Source organism: Spodoptera frugiperda, chromosome 29 (genome assembly GCF_023101765.2).
Source record: "Spodoptera frugiperda isolate SF20-4 chromosome 29, AGI-APGP_CSIRO_Sfru_2.0, whole genome shotgun sequence".
Lineage (NCBI taxonomy): Eukaryota > Metazoa > Arthropoda > Insecta > Lepidoptera > Noctuidae > Spodoptera > Spodoptera frugiperda.
In genome coordinates, this window is record NC_064240.1 from 5,831,032 (window position 1) to 5,856,508 (window position 25,477).

A 25,477-nucleotide genomic window follows, 5' to 3' on the forward strand; every position below is an offset into this window, starting at 1 on the left:
TATGACCCATTATATTTTATTTTTGTCATTTAGATGGCTATATACGATTTATCAAAAAAGGTTTTCAGCTACCGGGAATTTTTCGCCAAATACTGAAAATCTAAAAGCCCCTTAATGCCTTTTTTGACCTGGACCTACGAATCATCCAATGACTTCTCCCGCCCTGGGCGAGGCTCGAGAGGGAATGTGTCAGACTCTTAGTGATAAAAACCACCCCGTTTTTACATCTGCTTGTCGAGCCGAAGCCCCGTAAACCCGCTAGGTAGTCAGGCAGTTCTGGATCAAAACCTAATAGTCTTACTCAGACCTTAAGATATCATGCTTAGTGTCTGTTTACCACCTTTTAGGTAAGCAGGATAAACTTATGTGACAAATAGTGCATACAAATTACGTTCTTAATTCCAAGTTTTCTGATGCATAGCGGCTATCCAGGCATTGTGAAACAAGTCCTTATTCTGCCGTGTTGGTCAATGGTTGCAGTTACCAGTGATTATTTTAGAACAGGATTGAAAATATCGATAGTGTTACCATAGATATCGATCTCTTACTAGTCTTAAATTTTATAGACTTACAACCTTACGATTAAATGAATAAGGTGGAAAATCAATTTAAAGAATTACAACTAAGTAAATTGGCTGCGTCGGCCTAGTCTGTGTGTATGAAAATGTTGGGTCTCTTTACGATATTTAGAGACGTGCCATGCGACGTTTTATACCACAGACTATATTAAAGGGTTAACGAGACGGCTGTTAGATTTTTTTTTTATGAGAATTTACGTTAGTGGACTAAAAATATTTGGACAAAAATATTATGTATTTTTTATGCTACATGGGTGAATATGAAATGAAAATGGTTTTGGTGATATTCTTAAATCGTGCATTTAACGAGTATGTTATCAGACATTTGTTTGCTGAATTATTCCTTTCTTATCTTGCTTTCGGTTGGCTGCTTTGTTACCTACCATTATATACCTACCATATTTTTTGCCTTCAACTGTTTCATTTGAATAGAAAATTGTCTTTTATCTTTCATTTTAGTTTTATTTTACGAGTTGTAAGAATGTTACTTTAAATAACTAACAAACAAACTAATTCATTAGAAAAAGAATCATAAAACTTATGTAAGTTACTCCATAACTAAACACCATGCAATTCAGACTGTACGGTACTGAAACTGTATTATTGGAAATTTTATAAATCCCAATTAATATTTTGACCTAATTTATTTCGGTTTTCGGTATTTTTTCGATTGACATTTTTTCAAATTTTCAACTGAAAAAGCAAAAGTGATTTAAAAGGGATTAGCATTATATTTTGCGAGATCTCGTTAATAACTTCCTAGGTGATGCTGATCACTTACGATAAGGTGATCCGTCTGCTCATTTACCAACAAAAAGTTTATACACAACGCTGTCATAAATCTGAACAAATATAACATCAGTATCTTCAGTTTATTTCAATGATAAGGCTTCATTTATTGCCATTTTATGGTGCAATAACCAAAACACTGTTTTATTATCACCGTATCACTGTACGACGTAGACTGTAAAGAGAAACATTTGGAATTATTACTGTGTGCTTAAATTGCGATCTCCACTCCGCTGGCACAAATTTGGAGATTATGACCAACTATCATATTGTGTAGAGGAGGCTTCTAGTAAGAATGAAAACGAAACGACAGCGTGTTCGGAGCTCTGATTGGTTGATTTATTCGCGCCGGCAAATCAGAGCGAACGCGCTCTCGTTTCGTTTTCGTTCAACGTGAAGCAAACTCGTACTAGGATAGGCCCGTTACTATCATGAGCTGGGAGAGAGGTGAGAATCTAAAGCAAATCCAACTTTTACTGTCTATGTATTATTTTTCATATATCGTTTCCTTTAATATTGAACCGTTATTTCTAAAATATTGAAGCTTGGAAGTTCTTTTGTAGCTTATGTTCCATAAACATATAATTAAATTTCACAATTGAACTAACAAAATTAATAAACAACCGCAACGTAATCCTAATTGCATCAGATAATTAAAGACCAAATAGTGTCATTAAAACCGCTTCGATATATTATCTGTGTACAACATAATGACGTCACATTAGAGTAAACAATTTAATAAATCTGACATGTTTATAACGAGTTCGAGACCGCGTCAAAAAGTTACGTTACACAAACTGTAATAACCTCTTAGAAAAGTTTTTTGTTATAAAGTTAATAAAGAATTTGTAAGGAGTCTCCGACTTAATTCAACATTCATGGGAGCCTCTATGTGCAACTTCGATGCTTGGAACTTTGACGTATAAATTGGCTAACTTGCTTAAGTTTGCTACCATTATTCATAAAAAAAATGTTTATTGATCAGATTTTGTTTGTGTATGTAAGTAAGAGGTATGTAAGATTCGTAGCAATTGGCGTTGCATTGTCTCTGATTACCCCCATGGGAGACAGGCCTGAGGTTATATATATGTATGTATTTTTTTTGTATTTATAAGATTTAGTTTTTTTGTTGATAGTAGTGCTATGGAAAAATAGTGGTCTTAAGAGCGCTAAGTACCTTTATCTTTAGCTTTTTATACAACGTGTAACAAAATACCCATATACATCAAGAAGCCCTGATGAATACAGGTTGAATAGAATCTCTACACAAAGTTTCAGCTTAAAATACGTTCGAAAAAAATTGTACCAAATACTTGGTATTGCGTAGTTCTTGGTTTCAAATCATACAAACGTTTCAAATCATACAAAAATTGTACCAAATACTTGGTATTGCGTAGTTCTTGGTTTCAAATCATACAAACGTGTCACAACACTACAGGGGTCACTCGCTAATATTACGAAACATTTCTTGTGTCAATTTGATCGCCTAGTACCTGTCTATCTAATTTTGATTTGCGCGATGCGACGGCGCGATTGGAAAAAATAATAACTTGGTACCATGAAAACATGAGTTTAAAAACCCTTCCCGTATCGTTTGTTATGTTATCTAGAAACCGTGCACTTGATATGTATACCCCCTTTTTGTTACACGTTGTATATCTTCTGAATGATTAGTTTTTTATATGATCCGAATCCGTAATGTGCTGACAATATCATACGGTCTCACAGAGAAACGACGTGAAACAACGCTTGCGTTGTGTCAGTGAGGCTACCGGATCTTCCCAATCCCCGATTCCCCAAAAACCCTTAAATTTCTAACCCCCAAAAGGCCGGCAACGCACTAGTAACGCCTCTGGTGTTTCGAGTGTACATGGGTGGCGGCGATTGCTTACTATCAGGTGATCCGTCTGCTTGTTTACCGACTTATACACCATTAAAAATACAATGAAATAGTCCTAATATCCAACTAATAGCTCTAGATATTAACGAGCACCAAATATACCACTTTACATTTAAACAGAACAAACGTAGGTAATATCAATTAAAAAAATAATAAAACACTTCACAGAGAGCAAAATCCTAAAGAAACTTTCCTAAGTAAAGTACCTCATTCCCTCAAATAATTAATGTTAGTACAACTCTTACCGTAGGTAGCTAGGTTCTCAGAAATTCAATTATTTTGTAAAACGTTCTTCGTAACAAGTACCTATCTTATTGGGTTCCCTCTATTGGGAACGGGATTAAACGTAACTCGAGTTCAAAGCTCGGTATGACTGCAACAAAATTAAATGATCCGATATATCGATGGCCTTATATTATACCTCTATGGTCAGATGAAAGCTTTGTATCGAGAATTCGGGACTCGTTATACCTTTACGATTATTACCTGTATCGATTATATTTTTGGTGGATAACGAGTTTAGTTTCTTTTTTTTTGTTGGTGGATACGGTCACGGTTATGTTTGATATATTATGAATTCTAGATGAATTATTATAGAAAGTTAAATAATGTGTTATATTGTGCGTGGTTGAGGTTATGTGTACCTATTGATATACCGTACCAAAGGATAATTAACTAAAAAATCAAGGTTTACTTACATTAATGAATAGCTCTACTACTTTCGAGTCACAGAGGGACTCATCACGAGCGGCGTACAAAACTAGCTTTACTTCATTAATGTACGTGAGTGAACCGTAGTATTTTTAGTTATTATAAATGAAAGGTATCATTATGCAAAAGTAAAATTATCGTATTTACAAAAGACACCTCGGTCTCGATTACTAAGTAAAATACAATATTCTTACATCTCAGTTTCTCTATAAAATGTCAACTTCAAAAGTACTTAACACATTATCTAAGAACGCAAGTTATTGAAGTAAAAAATACTTTTATAGATGTTGGACGTAATGAAATTTTATTTTTCTAAAAATTTCTATAGCCTCCTTTCAATTAGGCTACGTTTGAAATGAAAATACGTACAATTCAGCCGAAAGTTTCCGAAGAAGTAAAACGTGACAAGTGATAAGATTTTATGGAATAGCCCTGAGTAATAAAATCAGGAGGTTCGTGCCAAAATCACGGACTTTTTATGTTAGCCAATAAAGTTTTCTTCGGCAAAATTGTAAATAGTATCTTCATTGGTAGGCACTTCAAGCATGATCACGAAAAGTATCTTTGGCAGTTTTTCGTTTTATTGTAGTAACTTTTTTTAGTTTGTTTTTCTTCACTCAAACAATACTTTTATTATTGCTCTATGATATGAATCTTACCTAACATTAATTCACGTTTGTCTTTCTCGACAGATAATGGACTCTATGTAAAGGCTCTATAGAGTCCATAATCTATCGAAAAAGATCAATCAGTACACGAGTACTGACATCCAAGGTGTTAACGTAATTTACATAGCCGTCTTTGATAAACTTGAACTTTTTAAAGTGTGATCTCCAACAGGCCTGCCAAGCGATAAGAAACTCATGAACCCACATATTAAGGTCCAAAAATGATCTCTAACTCAACTTCACCACCAAAATCTTTGTTGACAAAAATACCAAACAACTGCACTGGTCTTCTAAAAAACAGGAAAACAACGTAGGTATTTTCCCTCTGTGTGTGACGTCACAGTTAATGGAAAAGCGCCGTGGAGTGAGAATTTCATCATATTCAGCTTTGTGCATCAACTATTAGGATACAACTTCAATATTTTGTTCACCAAAACTATCGTCGTAAAAGTAAAAATGTATGAAACTTAGTTTATAGGTCCTCTTATTTTATGGGTCGTTGTATATAATCGCTTTGTGTAATTATTTAAGTTTTATTACTATAATGTAGGTAAGTATGATCTTATTAGCTCAGGTTTAGGGTTCTTTTCTGCGATGATGTAATAGCTAAGCTGTAAAACTATGTGACCGTTTCCACTGATACTAAGCTATGTAGACGTTCGAGTAAGATGTGCCGTTTTGTTGATTGGACTCCTGTTTTTACCCTTCATTTAAATAACTCTAATAGTTACTTAGGAAGTAAATAAAAACATGATATTACTAAGATATTGACATACAAATAGTATAGACAAATGAGGTATCAAAAAGTTTACTCTCAATCGAACCACGAAGAAACTAGCGATATTTGTTTCTTTATCCACGTGCCCCAGGCAAGTACAGCAAATCCTTTAAATTGGAAACTGAGCTGTTGAAAGTGGCCATAATGGAAACTTAAGCTCCTGTATTATGGCCCGATCAGTTCTCTGCGCTGAAGCCGATATTCGAAGCTGTGTGATATTAATTAGTTTTGAAAACTGGCTCGCAAAGGCTTTGTTATACGGCGCCAGGTTCATTCGGTATTATTTGATTATTATCTCCTTGTTTAATTAAAATTAGTGTCAGTTCATAAATTAGTTTTTGGTACTCAAAATATAAATTTCTTCAATTTTAAATAGTATACATGTGATATTAGTCCTCATCACAGCTTGTTTCTTAATAGGTAATGTGTGGAAAACTGTTGTGGGTTTGATTTTGAATACTTTACTAAGTATTATATGTAATGTAGTATCGTTTGTTCTCAAAAAAATAAAAAATAAAATGAAACTCATACGTGGCGTAAAATCTTTATGACATTTATGTTTCACAGATATGTTTCATTTACTTATGTCCAATAATATGTTCCACTTACAAATATGTTTGACTTAAGCAACTTTTTTACGGGTTTTGTCTGCCTATCTAGTTAAATTATGAACGAACTAAACTGATTATATTAAAATGTTACAAAAAATAAAAGACCAGCCGAGGTAAAGAAGCGACTTCAATTTGTTTATGTTTTAATAACTATTAGTCTTTTACAAAGTTGAGTTTAAATTGTTGCTGCTAAGTAGGTATATTGTTGCCGGCTCGAAGACGAAGTCTTAATTTAATTCTTTAACTAATTTATCACACTTTGTACTCTGTGGCTGTAATGGTGGCCAAAATAACAAAGTTCAAATTATCTTCCCTTATTGATTAATCTCGTCTAATATTTCACGTCGAGCTATTTTCCAGAAACTTCAATTTGATTATCATATTTTACTTCAAAAACATTACTCTGCTCTTTTTAAACGAATTCAAAATTAACATGCGTGTCGACATTAGACCTTATTACTGAATAAAACATCACATCATCACTTTGATGATACATTTTAAATTACGTTTACCTATTTCGTTATGCACACACAAAGGTAGAATTGCGTGGTCACGTACATAATGATTCTAGAAATTCCGGTCTAATGTTAATTACGAACTGGTATTAAAACAAATGTTATCATCCGAGCTCATGGGTATAATGGTCCGTATGTAATAAGAGATAAAGTCGTGTAAGGCTGGGCTGGAATAGTGGCGCCCGACAGGGACCGCCCGGCAATTAACTATTTACTTCGTTATGACAAGATTGCGTATTATAAACGTACGTTTAGTACAATACAACTAATAGATTTACACGTACGCAATGCTGGAAGTTGGCAACTTTTCGAATTGTGCGGTACGAAAGTTTGGTCGGTGGGTAGTTTGACTTTACCTTGTTAGCGTATTCGACGGATTTGGTTTTGGTTTCCAACTTTGATATTTGTTTCATTGTTTTTGTATTGGTAATGTCTATCTTTGTAAATGTTACCAAAAGTTAGCACAATACTGTTCGAGTCCGACTTTGTTTGGTACAAGTTTAAATAACGAGTTATGGCCACAAAAATTGATATCGTTGTGAACTCTTGTATAAACCAACGGATGCATGTTATTCTGTGTTTATGTAGATATTACTATTTTATATGATTAACATGTTTAGGTCGAGCTGTTACTTCTTTGAACTGAAATCCCAAATTGGATCCATTCATCATGCACGCCTAAAGAGGTTTTAAACCTAAGGTAGCTTGAACACAAGCTGACTCACGCCATACATACTACACATTACATAGTACAGGAGTATCACGGATCATTGATATTTCATGATTAATAGCAACGCTAGTGTATCATGTAATAATAAACAGACTTTGCTAGGAAGTCATCAATCAAAGCTAAGTATTGTTGGAACGGACATACATAGATAATGCGGTGTGGCCTAAGGATTATTGAATGGAACGCCCGCGGGCACCGTGTAATGGCTCTTACTATATTTTTGTTTAATATTTTGTGATTTTTGTACAGGTTAGATGGAAAATGTAAGTTAAAATATTTCGATTTAGTTGCCTCGTTGGTTTACTAAACAATAATAATAATTTGTATATTGTAGCTGTTTATTCACTTTTAAATAAATAAACAAGGATTTCGAATTTAATGGTTTGGCTTTTCAATAATAGAGTCGGTAATAATGCCTGGTATAAGACAAATGCCATTAATTTTGTCAATCTCCTCTTAAATGGGTCTTATGACATAACTGGTGAGAAGTGAATATTACATTTGTTTGTTTGCACCTTTACTATTGCATGCATAGTAAAATGTACCTATACTAAAATAATTTCATTAAGAAACTGAGTTACATTTCCTACCTCTAGTAAAATATATTAATTAAACATCTTCCTTAGAAGTCTTAATATACAAGAGTGACCTGTTTTCTTTACAAGTAGTACTCGTATGTCATATTCAGCTATTATGTGTTTGTATACATATATACTCTAGCTATTATAAGCAGCAGTTTCGTAATTAGTAGGGAGGCTATCTGCTCGTTGCAAGCCGTGTTCCGAATAGTTAGGAAAACTCCGTATGAAATACTAAACTTCTTCGTCGGATACGCCAAAAGCGTAGGTACCTGGTTAAAGTTTTATATTACAAAATGCAGTGAAGTTATAGTTACTGCGTAGTTATAGACTCGATACCTTACCTATTAATTTGTTAGTAGCTTAATATTGCAGGTATATACTATCCCAATGCGGGTAGAAGCTTTTTGTAAATTGCGATTTCTAATAAGTTTGAAAGCTTAATAATAATGGCTTATATTTTTTATAGAGTTGCATGGGACTAGGTTTAGTTTTAGTTAATAAAGAGTTTGGTATCAAGCCAAATAGTTAAAATTATATAATATAACCTATTTATCGATATTCTTATTTAAAATTCGCAATATATGATCTCAGTTCGCAAGGTATTGAAAAATCACATGATTTTTCCTCGTGCCTAACGTTTTCCGAATTCTATTGGACGAAATCTTTTGCTCAAGTTTTACATCTTTTCCGCTTTTAAGAAAGTTAAGAATACGTATTTATTATCCTCAAGATACACTGTCAAGAAACACATCGATCTTATTCTAGAACTTACAACCGTACTAAGAGACATTAAATTATTACTTAAACTGTTCCCTAGTAAAGATATTGTTTCGAAAACAATTGCTTAGTACTGGGTTAAATTAATCATTAAATGACACTGAGTACGGCAGTTAGAGCAATATTGAGACACTGAATATACAGAATTAATTACATTAACGTACACACACTATGTGTCTACACGTATGTATGTATGTATGTATATAACAAGCACAGAGTGCGTACTCCTTTGTTCTCATCTGTTCAACGGTTAATTTACCGGAATAAGTCCGGAACTTGGCAGTGGCAACACTGAGAGCACGAATCTTTAATAAAGTTCCACTCGACTAATTAACTCAGTTCCACTTTATATCTGCCGAGATGTTTAGACTGAAATCTGATATTTAAGATTGCTTTAAGCTTTAGTACCGTTAAGGAAATATTTTGTAGGTGATGTTCTTTTAGTGAGAATTTTGATTTGCTCATTGTAGACTGCCTCGTAGCCTGCAGTCACACGGGTCCAGGGTTCGATTTCTGGGTCGGGTATTTCGACTTTTTGAAAATTTGTCAGTAGTAGTACGGAGTCTGGAATTGCATCCAGTATATGGTAATAGGCTCACCCCCTATTACATTTACATTTTAATTTGTTGTTTTGAGTGATCACTTTTTTGAAACGTTCTTACCGTCTCACTATTACATGAGACCCATAACTTAATTGCTGAGAATAGTGTGTTACATTGTCCATCTTTGCCTACTCTTTCAGGGATTAAAAGGCGTGATGTTATGTAATATTAATTTTCGATGTGTGTGTGAATCCTGGTGGAAGCTAAATTCTGGAAATTTAACTTGGAATTTAATTTGCACATTCCTAACACTGGCCATAGCTGTTCTATTTCGAGGCCTTACATTGGTATGTTAGATCATTCTGGATATTTCAGTATCTATACATACAGATAGGGTGATACGATAGAGGTCACATTACGGATTCTTAGATTTCACCATTAATTTACTGAGAGTTGCTGAAATTCGTTCTGAAATCTTATTTTTATTATTTCTTTGCTTTGGATTTGTTTCGAACGAGGTGGAGAAGGATTTGACTATGATGAAAGTATTGCGTGGTGGGGTCAGACCTGTGGGGCAGATATTTGGACTGGGTAAGAGTACGGGTGTACTCGTATCGCGGATGTCGTGAGAGTCAAATAAGGATTTTTTGGCAACGTTTTGTAGTTTTAAAACACGCGAACCGTGCAGTTGAATGTACATTTGGTAGAGATCGGTTAGCAGATTTGTGTGATAAATCTCACCATTTTATACTGCGATCTACAGCCCGCATGCTAAGCGTGGCAATATGGCAAACCCCTCTTATGAAGGGGGCATATGTAGTTAGAGGTAGGTCTGTATTTGAGCAATCTCACGAATTGTTGATGATAAAAAGAAGATAAAAACGCTTTCTTACTGATTCCAGCCTGTTTAGTTTTCTAGTCAGCGACTTGTGTACGTGTCTGTGGGTAATTGCTATCGTTTGAACCTAATAGATTAATACGCAAGGAGGTTCAAGTAGTATTAACACATACTTGAACGTACCTTAGCCGTTCAAACTACTTTATAGTTGAAGCATGCTCCAAGTACCGATAAACTAGGGTACTGAGAGGTCACATCTGAACATTAAATTAGTTTTACAACTGCACTTGATTTTTGCAGTACAATTGTACTTAGAATTCGTTGACTCAATATTATCAAACTGATAATATAAGATAAGGTAACTTATAATAGGTTGAAGTATTCTCATATTAGAGTTATACACACGGGAGTCCACAAAGAGAGTCGGTCCATTTTATTTCTCAATAATGATGATAAAGGTCACACTATGAAGTTCTCATTTAATGTGATTATAATGATTATAATAATGATATTGATATCTAAACATAATATAGACGATATAAGTATAACAGCTCACACATAGGACCCACTCAGATTTAAGTAAAATTTCCGTGGTGCTTAACGCCTGGGCTTCTTCCAGTTGTGTCTCTTTTGTGCCTTTCATTATGTCTCCTGCATTAAATTAGATGTACTGTAGATCCTGGCTTACGTTTTAAAGGTTGTGGCGGACTTGTCCCATTAAAAAATAGTAATAATATAGACGAGAAAGCTTAAAATAATAAATAAAGAAACAGCCAGTTGGGTCAGCTACAAAATATCACTAATGTTGATGTAGTGAAGAGATTCGAAGGCCCATACAAACTAACTATTGAGAAGGCCTTTTCCTATTGCGTCAGGGTGCGAATGCCCTCCCGTCGTATTTAGATAATAGAACGGAAAGTCCTTTACGGGCCAATGAATATTAACAACCTGTTAATTTAAGGTGTAATAGACAAAGTTACTTGGAATCTTCCTGTTTGAATTAGATTTTATGTTTATTTTTAGTTCCTACGTAGAAATGGCGGACTGTTTAATTGAAATTTTAATGGGATGGTGTTTAATGTTCGGATTCGTTGAGCTTAAAGATCTGCTGTCTTGAATTTTATTCTTAAAATGAGTTGGATAGGGTTCATAATTGGTTAAAATACTTGGTGTTATAAAAAAGCGGAGTATTTTAGCCAATTATGAATGTTTTTCTAACTAATTATTACAGACCTACTAAATAATAACTACTAACTTACAATTTTTAAAATATTATGTTCCTATGAAACACAGGAGTTACTAAATGATACCAAACTCAATTTAAATAATAAATCACCATAACATTTTGCATGCGAATAGGAACAAAAGCAAAATCTCCGTATTTATACATTCAAATAGGCAAACATTTCCTCTCCGCCAGACATGATGGTAACAGTCATAAACTGATCTTTATTGCGTGGGAATAAGCTTCAAAATTACGTACAAATATGATCAATAAACATAAAAACAAATTATGTGTACGAGTTGTGTAATCTGTTTTTATACAGTCGTGCAAACATTACTGGAGTCGGAGTTTGTACCACAGTGCTGGTATTGAAATCACTGGAGCGTTGAGCTCATAATAGTTTCAAATTTTCATACGACTGCTTCAGGGAAATAAGTGAATAAATAATAATGCACGACGACGAGTTTGCGAATGTTTACCGTTACGTTTTCTTTTATAATATAATGTGCCGTGGTTGTTCTACTGTAAATGTAGATAGAACGAACAAACATTTATTTAGGTATTTACTAGCATTTTTTTGCAATTATGTAATTGTTCGATCTTTGGGTCGGACAAAGTGTTATTGGGATTTCCACTTTCTGATTAACAGTGTTTTATTGTTTATATGTAATTGTGTAATATGTATATGTAATTGTGATATATTATTGCGGTTTCATTCACTTTGTTCTTCTAAGTGGCATCACCCAAGTGAACAACGACGATGGTGTGTTAAATTAAATTCTACTTCAACTTTTCTTTCTCCGAGTTTGTTTTGTCATTTCTTCTCAGAGTAGTACGATGGGAAATGCTCATCTAGTTCAGTTAGAGATTGACGAACAACTTGCAAAAATATAATTTATCTAATCTACTCAATATTTAATTGTACATAATTTTTCATAAACAAAAATTTCCAAATATTTTAAAAAATATGTAACAAAATACATACAATTACTACAACATTCACAATTGAATTTCCAACCCTGTGTAGGTGTGAAAAGGTCGCTTTTCGTTGATGAATAGAACACGAAATGAAGTTATATTTAAAACAAAAAATGTGATGATGTCATCAAAGCATGTCGAGAAGTTGGCGCGGAATTTTCCCTGAGCCCTTCAAAAGAAACAAGCGAGTCATCATCCCCTATACTCCCACACACGCGCATGAAGTACAGGAATCAGCCACTGGTCGGTTACAAGGTCTCAACAGTACTATTCTATATTCTAAAATATGTATGAAGATGTATGTATTACGTAATTACAATGAGAATGAAACAAATATAGTATATTTTATGTAGGTACGTCGAGTATCAAGTAGTATATGATACATACAATTTGCACTTTTTCTTTCAGTTAAGAACTGGTGCTTAATATAAAGTAATTATTTATTTATTCGTTGACTGCACGGTTGGCATAGTGGCTGGACAACGTGTCTACCGTCGATTCCCGCACGGAGCAACTCTTTGTGTGATCCACAAATTTTTGTTTCGGGTCTGGATGTCATGTGCGTATGAACTTGTATGTTTGTAAACGCATCCATGACACAGGAGAAAACCCTAATGTGGGGCAACGTACTTAAAAAAAAACAACTTACAATATTTTTACCTATGTAATTTTAAGTCCTACTAAGCAACAATAACCAATCCCCAAATTAGGCTACATCCCTTTAACTTTGAGTAAGGCCCAATATATACACACGAACTTTCTGACCAAGTCTGTTTCATGACTATAATTTCCCTTCGAAGTCACAGCCGACCGTTTGAATTGACCCAAATAAACAATAGTTCGTATTCGAATAACTAAGTCTACAACAAAGGTACCCCTGTTTTAGTCTGACGGTGTCAACTAGTGCTATTAACTTGTCCCACTACTTACTTAGGTATACGGAATAGGTTTTATAGCTGTTATCTTTCTGTTTTTAAGGTTTTATTGAGAGTTGTAATTTATAACATAAAATTAATAAATAAATACTAATGTGTATCTTTATTTTTTATTATTGTCACCAAAAAGGTTACAAATAATATAGATATAGTTTTTTTGTTAAATTTGATTTAACATAATAATGACCCAAGCATTTTATGTTTTAGCTTCTGCCAGCGGTTTCATCCGCGTTTCAATGGGTTAAAAATCCTATCACGTACCCTATCACGCTAGTCAGCCCAAATCAAACCCTGTATACCAAATTTCATCAAAATCCATTCAGTGGTTTTAGTGTGATTGTCGGACAAACATCCAAACAAACAAACTTTCACATTTATGATATTAGTGTGATATTAATGATGGCTTTTAACAAAAAATCCCATGCTCTTTAGCCACTTACTAGAGAATGTATACAGACATTGATTTGACAGCAATGAAGCTGTTGATATTCTAGACGCGAGATCACATATTTGCTGGTAATATTAGTTATAGTTTGATCCCACTTATGAACGAAGTTCAATACTTGCTCGGTCTTATAACATATTGCCAATAACTGCTTTCAAAGCTGAGTTTCTCTTAGATTAGAAACATATTAGTCAAACAGATACATTTGTAATGGATATCTTATTAATCACTAGCTACTTCCGCGCGGTTTCACCCGCTCTGCTTGGCTCCTATTAGACATAGCATGTTTTATAGCCTATGGCCTTCCTCAATAAATGCACTATCCAACACAAAAACAATTATTCAAATCGGACCAGTAGTTCCGGAGATTAGCGCGTTCAAACAAGCAAACAAACTCTTCAGCTTTATAGATTAAGTATAGAAGTATATTTTACTTACTTGACTTAAAGTCCTATGTCCCCTAGATGGGGATAGGGTGTTCACAGAGGTCTTCCATCTCGATCGGTCTTGAGCTTCCCGCTTCACATTGCTCCACGTCATTCCGATGCTCGCTGCTTCTGCTATTAATGTACCCAGCCAAGTTTGCCGAGGACGGCCACGCTTCCTATTCTCTTGAGGATCCTTATTAATCATATTTTAATTATTATATTATTTACATTTCATTCTTCATTCCTAGTTTAATCTTCCACGGAATCAGGTAAATAAATAAATAATAAACAAGAATTAAAGCAAGAAGTTTCCACTGCCATCTGGAGTGCCATTTAAAAGTAATTTGTTACAAAATTATAAAGTTGCACAAGATTCCCTCTTGCCAGATAAAATTTTAGCGGAATTATTAAAATGGTACAAAGTTATATCTCTGGCAAGTTGGAGTTTTATTTTGTAAATAATATTAAAATAAAATATAAGAATTTGAATGGGTATCTAATTTAGTTCGTACATTCATGTTTTCTATGGCTTTATTAGAGTGCTTTTTCACCAGAGTTGTGCTATGCTATGTTGCTGTGGATGCGTTTGGCTTACACGGATCATATTTATTGGTACGGTACACATAGCTTAACATTGGTGGAAACAGACTCAGCTAAGCTATGTTTTATATGTAAAGATGCGTGCTATGGATGGCTTCCCTATACTATCATACTCAAGCTACGCATCTTCCTCGCACAGCTACATAGCTTAGTATCAGTAGAAACAGTCACATAGTTTCACAGCTTAGTATTACATCTTCGTAGCATAGCTACATAGCACATCTCTGGCGGAAAAACACCCTTAAAATCAAGATTGCGTGCGCGTAGTCGAAGTGTTTTTAAGAGCTATCCTATGTGATAGCACTTATTGATGACCTTAGGATCTGTTTAGCTCCTTTATATATCTGTTATAACTCTTATATTAGCGCTTAATGTTAGTTGGGATAGTCCTTTGTTTTCCTTCGACATTGTTTTCGATAGCTATAGATAATAGATAATAAATAGCTGGTAGCAATAAGTATAAAAAAAACTCCAAGTCATAAATAAGTGTATAAGTATGGCGACACATCGACTGACACGTATCATTTACAACCAGTGAAGCCTCACCTTATGAATGATAGGCCTACACGGGTCTATGTGTCCTTAAGTTGGACGCGAGGAAATAATGAGAAATCGTTATTTATTCATCGCTAATTGTAACTTATTACCTGGAATCGCTTCAGTCTTTACGCTTAAATTGCTTGAATAATTAGGTTAGGCATTTGTTTTTTCCACGAATTCAAGAAAGTTTAATGATTTCTAACTAGTACCTATAAAATAAAAAAATAAGATTAATAAAAAACTAGGATGAATAAATAAATTAGTCCACCCTGACCTGTGTCAGGTAATGCAATTTTTTTGCCACGTGAATGTAAAATCAATAGACCCACTTCTGTAACATAACATTTATAATATTAGCAGGAAAAGGATGTATTAAGTATTTCCTTCTTCACTTTTTACTCATTGAACCTTAAATGTCTTAAAACAATTCTCTAGAGGTATTTTCCCGGCGTAACTTTGTAATATCCTAGAATCTAATTTCCAAACAGATTGAGTTCTGATGTAGGTACAATGTACTCGATTCAAATTGCCTTTGTGAGTTAACGTTTCCTTGTAATTATGGGGCCTTTGTGGGCGGCAAGGAATGTTAAAGAGACACAAAGTAATTTATTTAGTGAAATCAACCTGCGTACGTCATTGACGATCGATATGTTGTACTGTCTTACATTTTGTTTAAAAGCATACGTTATACGAGTACGTTTTATTTTCTTTATTTCTTTTAGCTTTTTCGGAAAGGTATCGATTCATAAAAAACTACTATTTATCAACTGATTATTTTCTTGACCTTACTGATGCGATTTTCTTAAAAAGATTAAGTAATTATGTTTTCTGTAATTTCAAATTATTATCCAGGGGCTATTGATAAGATTCGTAGCAATTATCGTCCATTTGCTTCTGCTTACCCCATGGGAGACAGGCTGAGGTCATGTATTTATGTACTTATGAGTACGTACGAATGTATCCAGAGACCGTTATTACAATAGTTGCAAAATTGTATAACATTGATTTTATAATTGTATTTTTACAAGTTTATAATTTAACCTCAAGCTCTCCCTCTTTTACACTTTGGTTTAGGCAGAATGATGATTCTGAATTGATGGTACATAGATTCCACGAATTATTTACTTTTTTGGGGATTGAAAGGCGTGAAGATAAGTTATGTGACGTATTTTTTAAGAAATATTTTTTATAGCAAAAACATTTTATTTCTTCCACAAACCTCGCTTGAAAAGTTTTACATAAATATTATCCTTATATTTTGTGTAACATTCGAAGGGAATGTTTTTGACACATTTATTTAGTACATATGGCGTAACGTGAGTGAAACACTCTAACATTCACACGGACTAAGTACCGAGGATGTTGGCTGTCTAATATTTAATATGCAATGTTACAGCTACATACGTGAGAGGATGCTCTCAGGTAAACCACATTCGTTTCAAATGGTCCGTAATTATTTTAAACTTATATTTATATTTTAACCGTGTTATGCGTTTTATTTAGGTCAAATTTCGCTGTTTGAGGAAGGTTCAATTCAGTACACATAGTTTTATTATTTTTTTAATTATCCTATGACTTCTCTCGCCTTGGCCTAGGCGAGAGGGAGTGTCAGACTCTTACTAATTAAAACCCATCCCGGTCCTACTCCTGCTCTTTGAACCGGAGCCCCTGTAAACCCGCTTGGTAGTCCGCAGCTCCGGGTCGAGCATCAGCTCTACTGGGCACTATCAGTGGTGGTCGCTCTTTGGAGCGCGAGAGTACATGTTGTTACAAATCCCATTATCTCGTTGATTGAGTGAACATATTGCAAGAAGTTTTTATACTGACATGGTCACTAAGATAATATTGCAATAATAAATAACAATAATATTGCAAGAAACCATGTAAATTCAATTCTCGATAGTCTTTTCACCTGTTTCTCCCGCATACAGACCAGAGATGCCGTTCTCTAAAATAAAAAAAAGTACTATGTACCTACTACATTTTCTTTAGGCAATGGATAAACTTAGATTTTAGTCTGCCTGCTAAGCTAGCTTTGCTTTAATGTACTTACTATGTAAAGGAAGATTAACGAATAGGGATAAACATAGCGGTAGTCTATTTACCTGTGAAATTGCTAGTCTGATTACACGAGGATTATGGATGCAAATGCCACATAAACGCATTGCAAATTGCTTTGCGACCAGCGACAGGCGCCATGCGTCTAAATCTGATGAAATAGTTATTAAGTGTCCTACGAAGTCCAATTGTTTAGCATTATACCTAAATATTTATTTTGTATTATGTCCATCTAAAGGTTGCCTAGTAGCAATCACTATCAGTGATAAGACCGCCTTTGTGCCCATTATTTTAATTGTTGTTTCTTTTTTATTAATGGTGTATAATAACGTTTATTCTAATGTTAAGAATTAAATTAAAGTACATTTTTAACATTTCGCAAGATATTTGGATCTAATCTTTGCGTCTTTACATAGTGTAATGGCTTAATTTTTCCCATACTGTTACAATCAATGGTGCTTGTATAAATCCATAAAAATACTAAAGTAGGGGTCCTTTAATTTTGTTTACCAGATAAAGAGAACAGCAACACCTGTACAACTAAAGGGCAAAAAGTAACAAAAGTATTGTTCACTCTCCAACATCTTTCATACCTAACCTTTTAACAAAAACCACGAGAGCGGCTCACTATGAGTTTTTGACAATATTGGCGGTGGCTAATATACATGCAAATGAATGTCACACGAGGTTTGTTCAGCGGTGTGGCCTAGTGTTTGCAAATTGGATATAACCGCAGTATCACCGCGCTCCTGTTTCGGACAATGCGGTAAAATTTGTTGCAGGGAATGTGAGTGGGAAACTTTAGAGCCGCTCCGTTTGTTCACGATAAAAAGTTAAACCACACTAATGTGGTAGCGTTTTGTAGCATGTGTTGAATTTATGATCGTACCATTTGAAAAAGCATAATCGTTTATTCCTGGGGCACCCCGCTATTGTTTGCTGGTTATACAAATTTGGTATGTTATTAACCCATTGTGGAATGAGCTGCCGTCGGCGGTATTTCTCAAACGACACGATCTACAAACCCTCGAGAAAAGAACGAATTCCTTCTTAAAACTCCTCTGGTGTTGCGGGTGTCCAAGAGAGGTGGCTCATCTGCTCGTTTGCCTCCTATCCCATAAAGAAAAAAAAAATGTTTTGTGACACGAAATAGTTACCAAACATTGAGTATACACATAGTTTAAGTCTAGATATAAAGCTTATGCTTTGTGCTTTTACAAAGAAAACCTTGATTTCATCGATCAAAAGATTTCAAGACCTATTCATCCATTCACCGTATAAATTGCCATTTTTATTAATATAACAACAATCACATTGTAAATGACGTGAAGCCCTTTCACAGATGTTTATTCAATTCAGAATTTTGATCGGTAATTAATATGGAAACAAAACAAAGGATCAATCCTTCGATACAAACTGGCGTCGCTTGATACTGGCTTTCCAATCAGGCTGTACAATACACAGCCAATCCACGGTCAATTGTTTGCAAGATTGGTGCGTGCGATATCATAATTATTGTCAAGTGTATAGTGTTGTCAATAGCCAAATATTATTTTATCATTAAGATAAAGCAATTAATAGCCAATAAAAATACCAATAATATTGACTGTTTTTCTTTCACCTTCACTAGAATCTACTACTCTACTATCTTTTTCTTGTAATTTTCAACATTTTCTCACCCTTTAATCTTTTCCTGGTTTTACCGAAAGTAACGAATAGCATTTGCATTTTTTCTCAAGTAATACATATTCATACTTGACGTAAAGTCCTCCTAGATGAAGCAGAGGGTGGTTATAGAACTGCTAAGTTTAGAATACATATAACATTCGAATATATAATATGTCGCTTGATACTGGCTTTCCAATCAGGCTGTACAATACAGAGCCAATCCACGGTCAATTGTTTGCAAGATTGGTGCGTGCGATATCATAATTATTGTCAAGTGGTACTGGAGTTCAGAGAACGGTAGACCGATGTTACATTGTGTAGCTGTAGGAATGTTTTGTTGTATAGTTCGTTTAAGATTACTAGTTGTTTATTTCGTATATTGTGATTTTCTAAAGTAAATATTGCATATGGTGATGATATTTCCATTAACATTGTAGGACTTACTACTTATGAGGTAAATTGTAGAGGAAGTGTATGAGCACCACCTACCTATCACATTAACAGTCAGTAAGTGGCCAATGCTGACCAAAAGCCTCTTCTCACTCAGATAATGTTTTTGAGCATTAATCACCATGCTTGCCCAATGCGGATTGGTGATTTCAAAATGATAAGCAGGTTTTCTTACAATATTATCCTTAAGCGTTCGTCAGTGATGTCTAAATAAGTACATGTTACTTGGAAAATGTCACATTGGTACTTGTCGGATTCGAACCCGCAACCTCATGCATGAGAAGCGGGCTTCTTAAACAACTGGGCCACCACGACCCTTTCCATTACTTGGGGAATAACTCTTTACCATTGTAAAGTCACTCAGATTAGTCAAATCATTGATAATGATTGTTTTAAGTTGCAATTTCATTCCATTAAACTTATATATATGTACCTACTTACTGTAACGGTATACTAACTAGCTTGACTGTACTTGAGTAAATAGTGGTGTTCAAGGTATTGAATTCAAAGTATTGTGCTTACCTATTCACAGCAAAAAAACTCGATGAAATAGTTCCAGTTCGAGACCTTTGGTCTACATAAAAGGTGCAGTGGCCTCCAGTCGATATTCGAACGATCGAATGGAATGTTCTCCCAACATATGTTAGCTTTTTGTATGAATTCGTGCCGGATAAAAAGCGTCACACGTAGTTTTCTGGACAAAAGGCAGGCTGGTTTTATTTCCGTAGTAAATAAAATCGAAAGGTGAAAATATATGGAGGATTTTTGTGTATTGAGGTATAAATAACCCCAGTATATGTGGAAATTTTCATAAAAGCCAATGGCGAATGATTTCTTTAACAAGTTGTTTATTTTCTCTTTCTACGTGGATACGAAGTAAGAATAATTTCAACAAATATAGACCCCGCTTTCATGTAAACGACTATGGAATCTGCGAAGGTATAGTCATAATAAACATAAAAAAGCACTCCATGATATTAGCTTGGCATTTTGTTTTTCTCTACGAAATCCCTCACGGCAGCCATTTATTTTACAAAGCATTTCATTTTAATCTTGTCGTAAGAATTTCGGCGTATGTTTTTTCTCATTAAAAGTCATGGAATACCTTCAAGTACCTAAATAATGTAATTAAAGGTATGGAAATTAAAATAGAACGTATTTCAATACTTGTAGGTTTATATTAGGTAATCTTGTTAGGTAGGCCACTGAAGTTTTGTCGAGAAAGGTTGTTTTTTTACATCTAAATATTTTTGCCTTTTTAATAGAAAGTTGATTTTATAATATTGTGAATGGTGTAGTAGTTGAACTGTATTATAAGTTTTAGTCTTGCTAATACTAATTAAAAAAATACTTTGTTTGTACATTACGAGGTAGTGTCTTAAAAGTACTTCAATTAAAGTAGATAGTATTACTCACTCGTATCGTATACGTACCTAAGTTGAATATCAGGAATACCTACAGAGTGTATTCCAGTTCCAAGTAACTGGATTCCGAATAAACAGATGCACTTGAATAAATTAACATTCCAAGTTATTTGCAGTTGAATTTAATTAAATTCATCAGCCGTAAGACAAATTTACTATGTCGGGTTTTAATTAAATTACGGACTTTAATAAAAATACGTTTGTACACTGCAGAAAATTGTTTTATTCTCTATGCAAATATTTCATTCCAGGATGGGTTTTATTGATGGAAAGTCGATCACAAACGATATTATTTTTTTTAGCTTGTTATAAGCCCAATATTACTATAGTCGGGCCATTACAAATCTGCGAACAGTCATAAGTATTTTTTTATCAGATCTCTCGCTCACACTTATGTCAGTTGTGCGGGATAGTCACATTTTTTGCCGTGACTGTTCGCACGTTTGTAATGGCCCAACTATAGTGCGACTGTTAAAATTGGGTTTTGTTGGTAGTAGAGCCAAAATTGCTTGATCATGAAGATAAACCAATATATAGGGACCCAATATGCATATATTTGTACTGACTTTTCTAGTCTTATTATTACTTGTAATAAATAAATAAATAAATTGTTTTACATTCACTTTCTCTAATCTATTACCCTACTGTCTAATTTTTCTTGTAATTTTCAATATTTTCTCACCCTTTAATATTTTCCTGGTTTTACCGATAGTAACGAATAGCATTTGTTTTTTTCTCAAGTAATACATATTCATACTTCACTTAAAGTCTCTAGATGAAGGAGACGGTACATACCTATTAGTATTCATATTTGACCTAAAGTCTCCTCGATGAAGCAGAGGGCGTCCACAAAAATGTCTTTACGTTTCGAATACGTATACCATTCGAATATAATTATAATATATATTGTTTTAAATAAATATTGTATCTCTTTTATAATAATAAATAAAACATGGATACATTAATACTTTATGCTTCGGTAATACTACTATGTGACAATTACAATAATGGCCGTTGATAATGGCGGCTATAACAATCGATTGTCATTGGTTGCAGGTGCTGAGAGGCGCTCGGTAGCGTCGCGTGCGAGGCGATGATCGGCCACACGGGTCGGCCTCGCGCTCACCATGCGACAGCCGTCGACCGACGTTAGTATATCAATAGCTTGCTTTAATATTTAATTCTGGTGTGCAGTACTATGTTATAGATTAGTAGATAGTAAATATGTCTAGTATTGTCACTAAACTTTAGTAACTTTTCAAGGTTACTGGTACGTGCTGAAAATAAAAAAAAAAAATATGAAAAAGTAATAGTCATTAGTTAGTCATTGTCTTAACTTTTTTTTGCACACTCTATGTCTTTGGTTTCGTCTCATAAGCTGAAATAGATATGATAGATTATTTTATTTGGACCATAGGATAGGATCATAAAGAACCTTTGGGTACTCTTACGTCTTTTAAAGATCGGGGTGCTGAAGTCGAGTAAAGAACAATAACACTTATTAACATTACGTAATAATAGTAACTTACCTATTACTAACTTGCATTAGACTACTTCAATTACCCACGAACTTGAACATACAGAAAGAAATTACTAACATGACTCTAAAGTCATTAATCATGTAATAGTCATTAAGACATAAATCAATTAAAGCTGACAGCAATCGAAATTATAAATTGTACTTCTCTCCACCGATTTAATTGGTTGTAACGTACCTAAGTCTTCAAGTGGTTCGCTCAGCCGTATCGAAATGAAAATCTTTATTTCAAAGAAGCTATTATATATTTAGAGGGCCTGTATTACACACAATTCTTACGGTTCTTTCGTTCGAAAAGGGAAAACGGAAAAGTCGATTTCCTCTGGAATCGAGTAGAAATAAATATTACAGTACTTTCCGTGGCGTGTGCTCTGTTATAGCATTTGGAGGCAGTTAGTATGGCATTTTAATAGCGTCGCGTAATTTATTGTATGACCGGGCAATGCTGACAAATTAGTTACACATTATGTGTGTTTCAGTGACATAATTACTATTTGAGCTGTAAATCACTTTAATGTTAAAACAATCATTTCAAATTGTACTTTTTTAAAAACTTTATCGCTCTTTAAATATTTTTTTCTCGCATTATATCCATTTGTTACCTAGACTAACTTATTTATTAGATAAGTCACTCAAAGAAAAGAGCATACTCCTTTTTAAAAGGCCGGCAACGCACCTGTGACTCCTCTGGTGTTGAGGGTGTCCTTGGGCGGGGCTGATCGCTTACCATCAGGTGCCTCTTTTGTTCATTTGCCACCTATTCCATAAAAAGTCCCTGTCGAATATAAATATGTATTTTTTCTCATATGGCATAATGTTTCATTTCCAGACGGTCGACAAAGCAGTATGGACGGAGGAGAGCGGCGCGGCGCGGCTAGAAGCAGTACTGGTCGCGTTGGTGGAACGCAAGGCTCGCGCGCTGCACGCAGAACAGTCACGGCGGCGCGCACGCACACACCCGCTGCTGCTACTCCTACGAGACCCCGTACCCGACGGTTAGCAGCTCTAATACCTATAAAAATATACGTCTGTTACGACTCATATATATATATAACACTTCGCACCTTTCTCCCACAGGCAATTTTGAGTTATAAAGAGCGCTAAAATTCTTGATATAAACCAAGATATACATACTTTCATGCGCCTGATCGTGAAAATTATGTCATATTACTATACCATTACAATTAATATAAAAAGAGATTTTATCATAATTATCGATCATAACTAAGATTGGCCCCAGAATATGGCCCTGTGGAACGCCGTTGCAAATCATATTTAATTTACTAGCTTTGAAAGTTGGAATTATTTCTATTAACAAATATAAATATAATCATGACTGTTAAAATTTATGATAACTTCGCCACAATATTGAAGTTAAAAAAATCTTTCTTAAAAGCCTTTGCCAAATCATAGCAAATATAATTTTGAAATCTTTGTCTAGTCTATTACTAAGTTCTTACAATCTATTACATGTATGGAGTGCTAAATTTTATCCAGATTTCCTCTAGTATCATCGTAAACCGTCTAAAGTGCTCATTCACTCGATAAACGTTATATGGAATTGCTTGGCAGATACTGTACCTACGCGTAATCTCTTCTTAATGGTTGTAGTTTGAAATCTCGCATAAGTTATGGTTATAGCCCTTTAGAGATGCTATCTAAATAGAGGAAAGTAGGTATTGAAACGGACGTACCAACATATAGTTTGTTAAAGTCTTAAACAGACTGTACAGTGTACGTGGGTAGTAGAAATACTAGTAAAGTTACTGAATATGATAAAAAATAAATGCTAATTTTAACATTTGCTTGGTAAGCTAAGTAAGTTTGGTTCAGATATTGTGTAATATATGTATATAGGTAGAGAGGTACATTTTTAAGGTCTTTAAAGGCTGAATGATCGGTTTCTGTAAATAATATAACTATTTACATTAGTCAGATTATTTAGAGAAAATTAAAATAAAATCAACCTCTATTTACAAAAAGGGTAACAACGTTTCACATACGAAAACTAAAAGTTAATGAATTCTCGCCAAAGTGATAAGAATCCCATTCGGCGCAGATATCATAATCAATCATCTAACTGAATTGAATGTGATGGCTTTAGATAAACTCACACATGAACGGTTGCCTGACTATAATACTCAATCAGTCATCCGAGTTACAGATCTGTCTTAGACTATGTGCTACGGTTCGATTCATCATCTTAATCAAGTTGTATCTAGAGGTTACTTAGAGGTTTTGTCCACAATGAGTTCTGTTTATCATAACATCTTTCTTGTCTACTCTTTTGTACCTTTATAATACCTATACAGTGCTTAACCCGTCGCGTGCCCAAAATGTGGATCCACGCGAGATACAATGTATTTTCTATTGTGTAATGGTTAATGTATTAATTTGTGCAGTAGTTTGTTATTATCAGAAGTAATATAGATAACTTTAATATTGAATTGTGCGGCTGTTGGTTTTCACACAGTAACTATTACACAATAGTATTAAAAGTCGACAAATGTACTGCAGTAATTCTCATAAAGTTTTCTAAAAGAAGGTCAACTTAAGTCTTCGACTGCCAATAGACAACTTTTGAAAGCAAATCTTGCGCTAACGTCGGTCACCACCACGGCGTTCAATGTGTTAATATACTACATACTAGCTCAGCTTGTATCCTATGATATATCCTTCTTATCTTACTTGTACAATAATGTATATTGTTTTCATTCCAGAGGAGGCCTCGATCATAGGCAGTCCGGGCGAAGAGCTGCCATCACACTGGTGCGAGCATGAGATCGCTAGGCATAAGCGTAAAAAACTTAAACTCCAAACCCGTCGTAGGTGTGTATAACGTATATTATCATCCTATAACACATTACAGATTTTATTATTATTAACTTATAGTTCAATACTAGTATTAAGACTCTTTCCAATCCGGGGCTGCGGACTACCTAGCGGGTTTACCAGGCCTGCGGGAAACCTAGCAGGTTTACCTGGTTTCCGGCTCGAAAAGCAGGAGTAAGAACAGGGTGGTTTTTAATCAGTAATGCCCAAATACTCCAACGCTACTCAATTTTAAGACGTTCTCAAATGTAGTTCTGTCACTATCAATTCTTTATAAAATGACAGAGATAGCACGATATTTAAGCACAGCTTAAAATTGAGTAGCGTTTGTGTTTAATT

At 34.5% G+C, this 25,477-nt stretch overlaps 1 protein-coding gene across 1 annotated transcript in view; it reads left to right on the top strand.

The window, feature by feature from the left end:
• LOC118268220 (atherin) overlaps positions 1–25,477 on the top strand; it is a 129,409-nt gene that overhangs the window by 19,786 nt on the left and 84,146 nt on the right. Inside the window, exons 2-4 of the mRNA XM_035582609.2 lie at positions 21,826–21,917; positions 23,136–23,301; positions 25,027–25,135. Coding sequence (XP_035438502.1) covers positions 21,897–21,917; positions 23,136–23,301; positions 25,027–25,135 — 296 coding nt within the window. The 5' untranslated portion in view covers positions 21,826–21,896. The remainder of the gene's footprint in view (positions 1–21,825; positions 21,918–23,135; positions 23,302–25,026; positions 25,136–25,477) is intronic.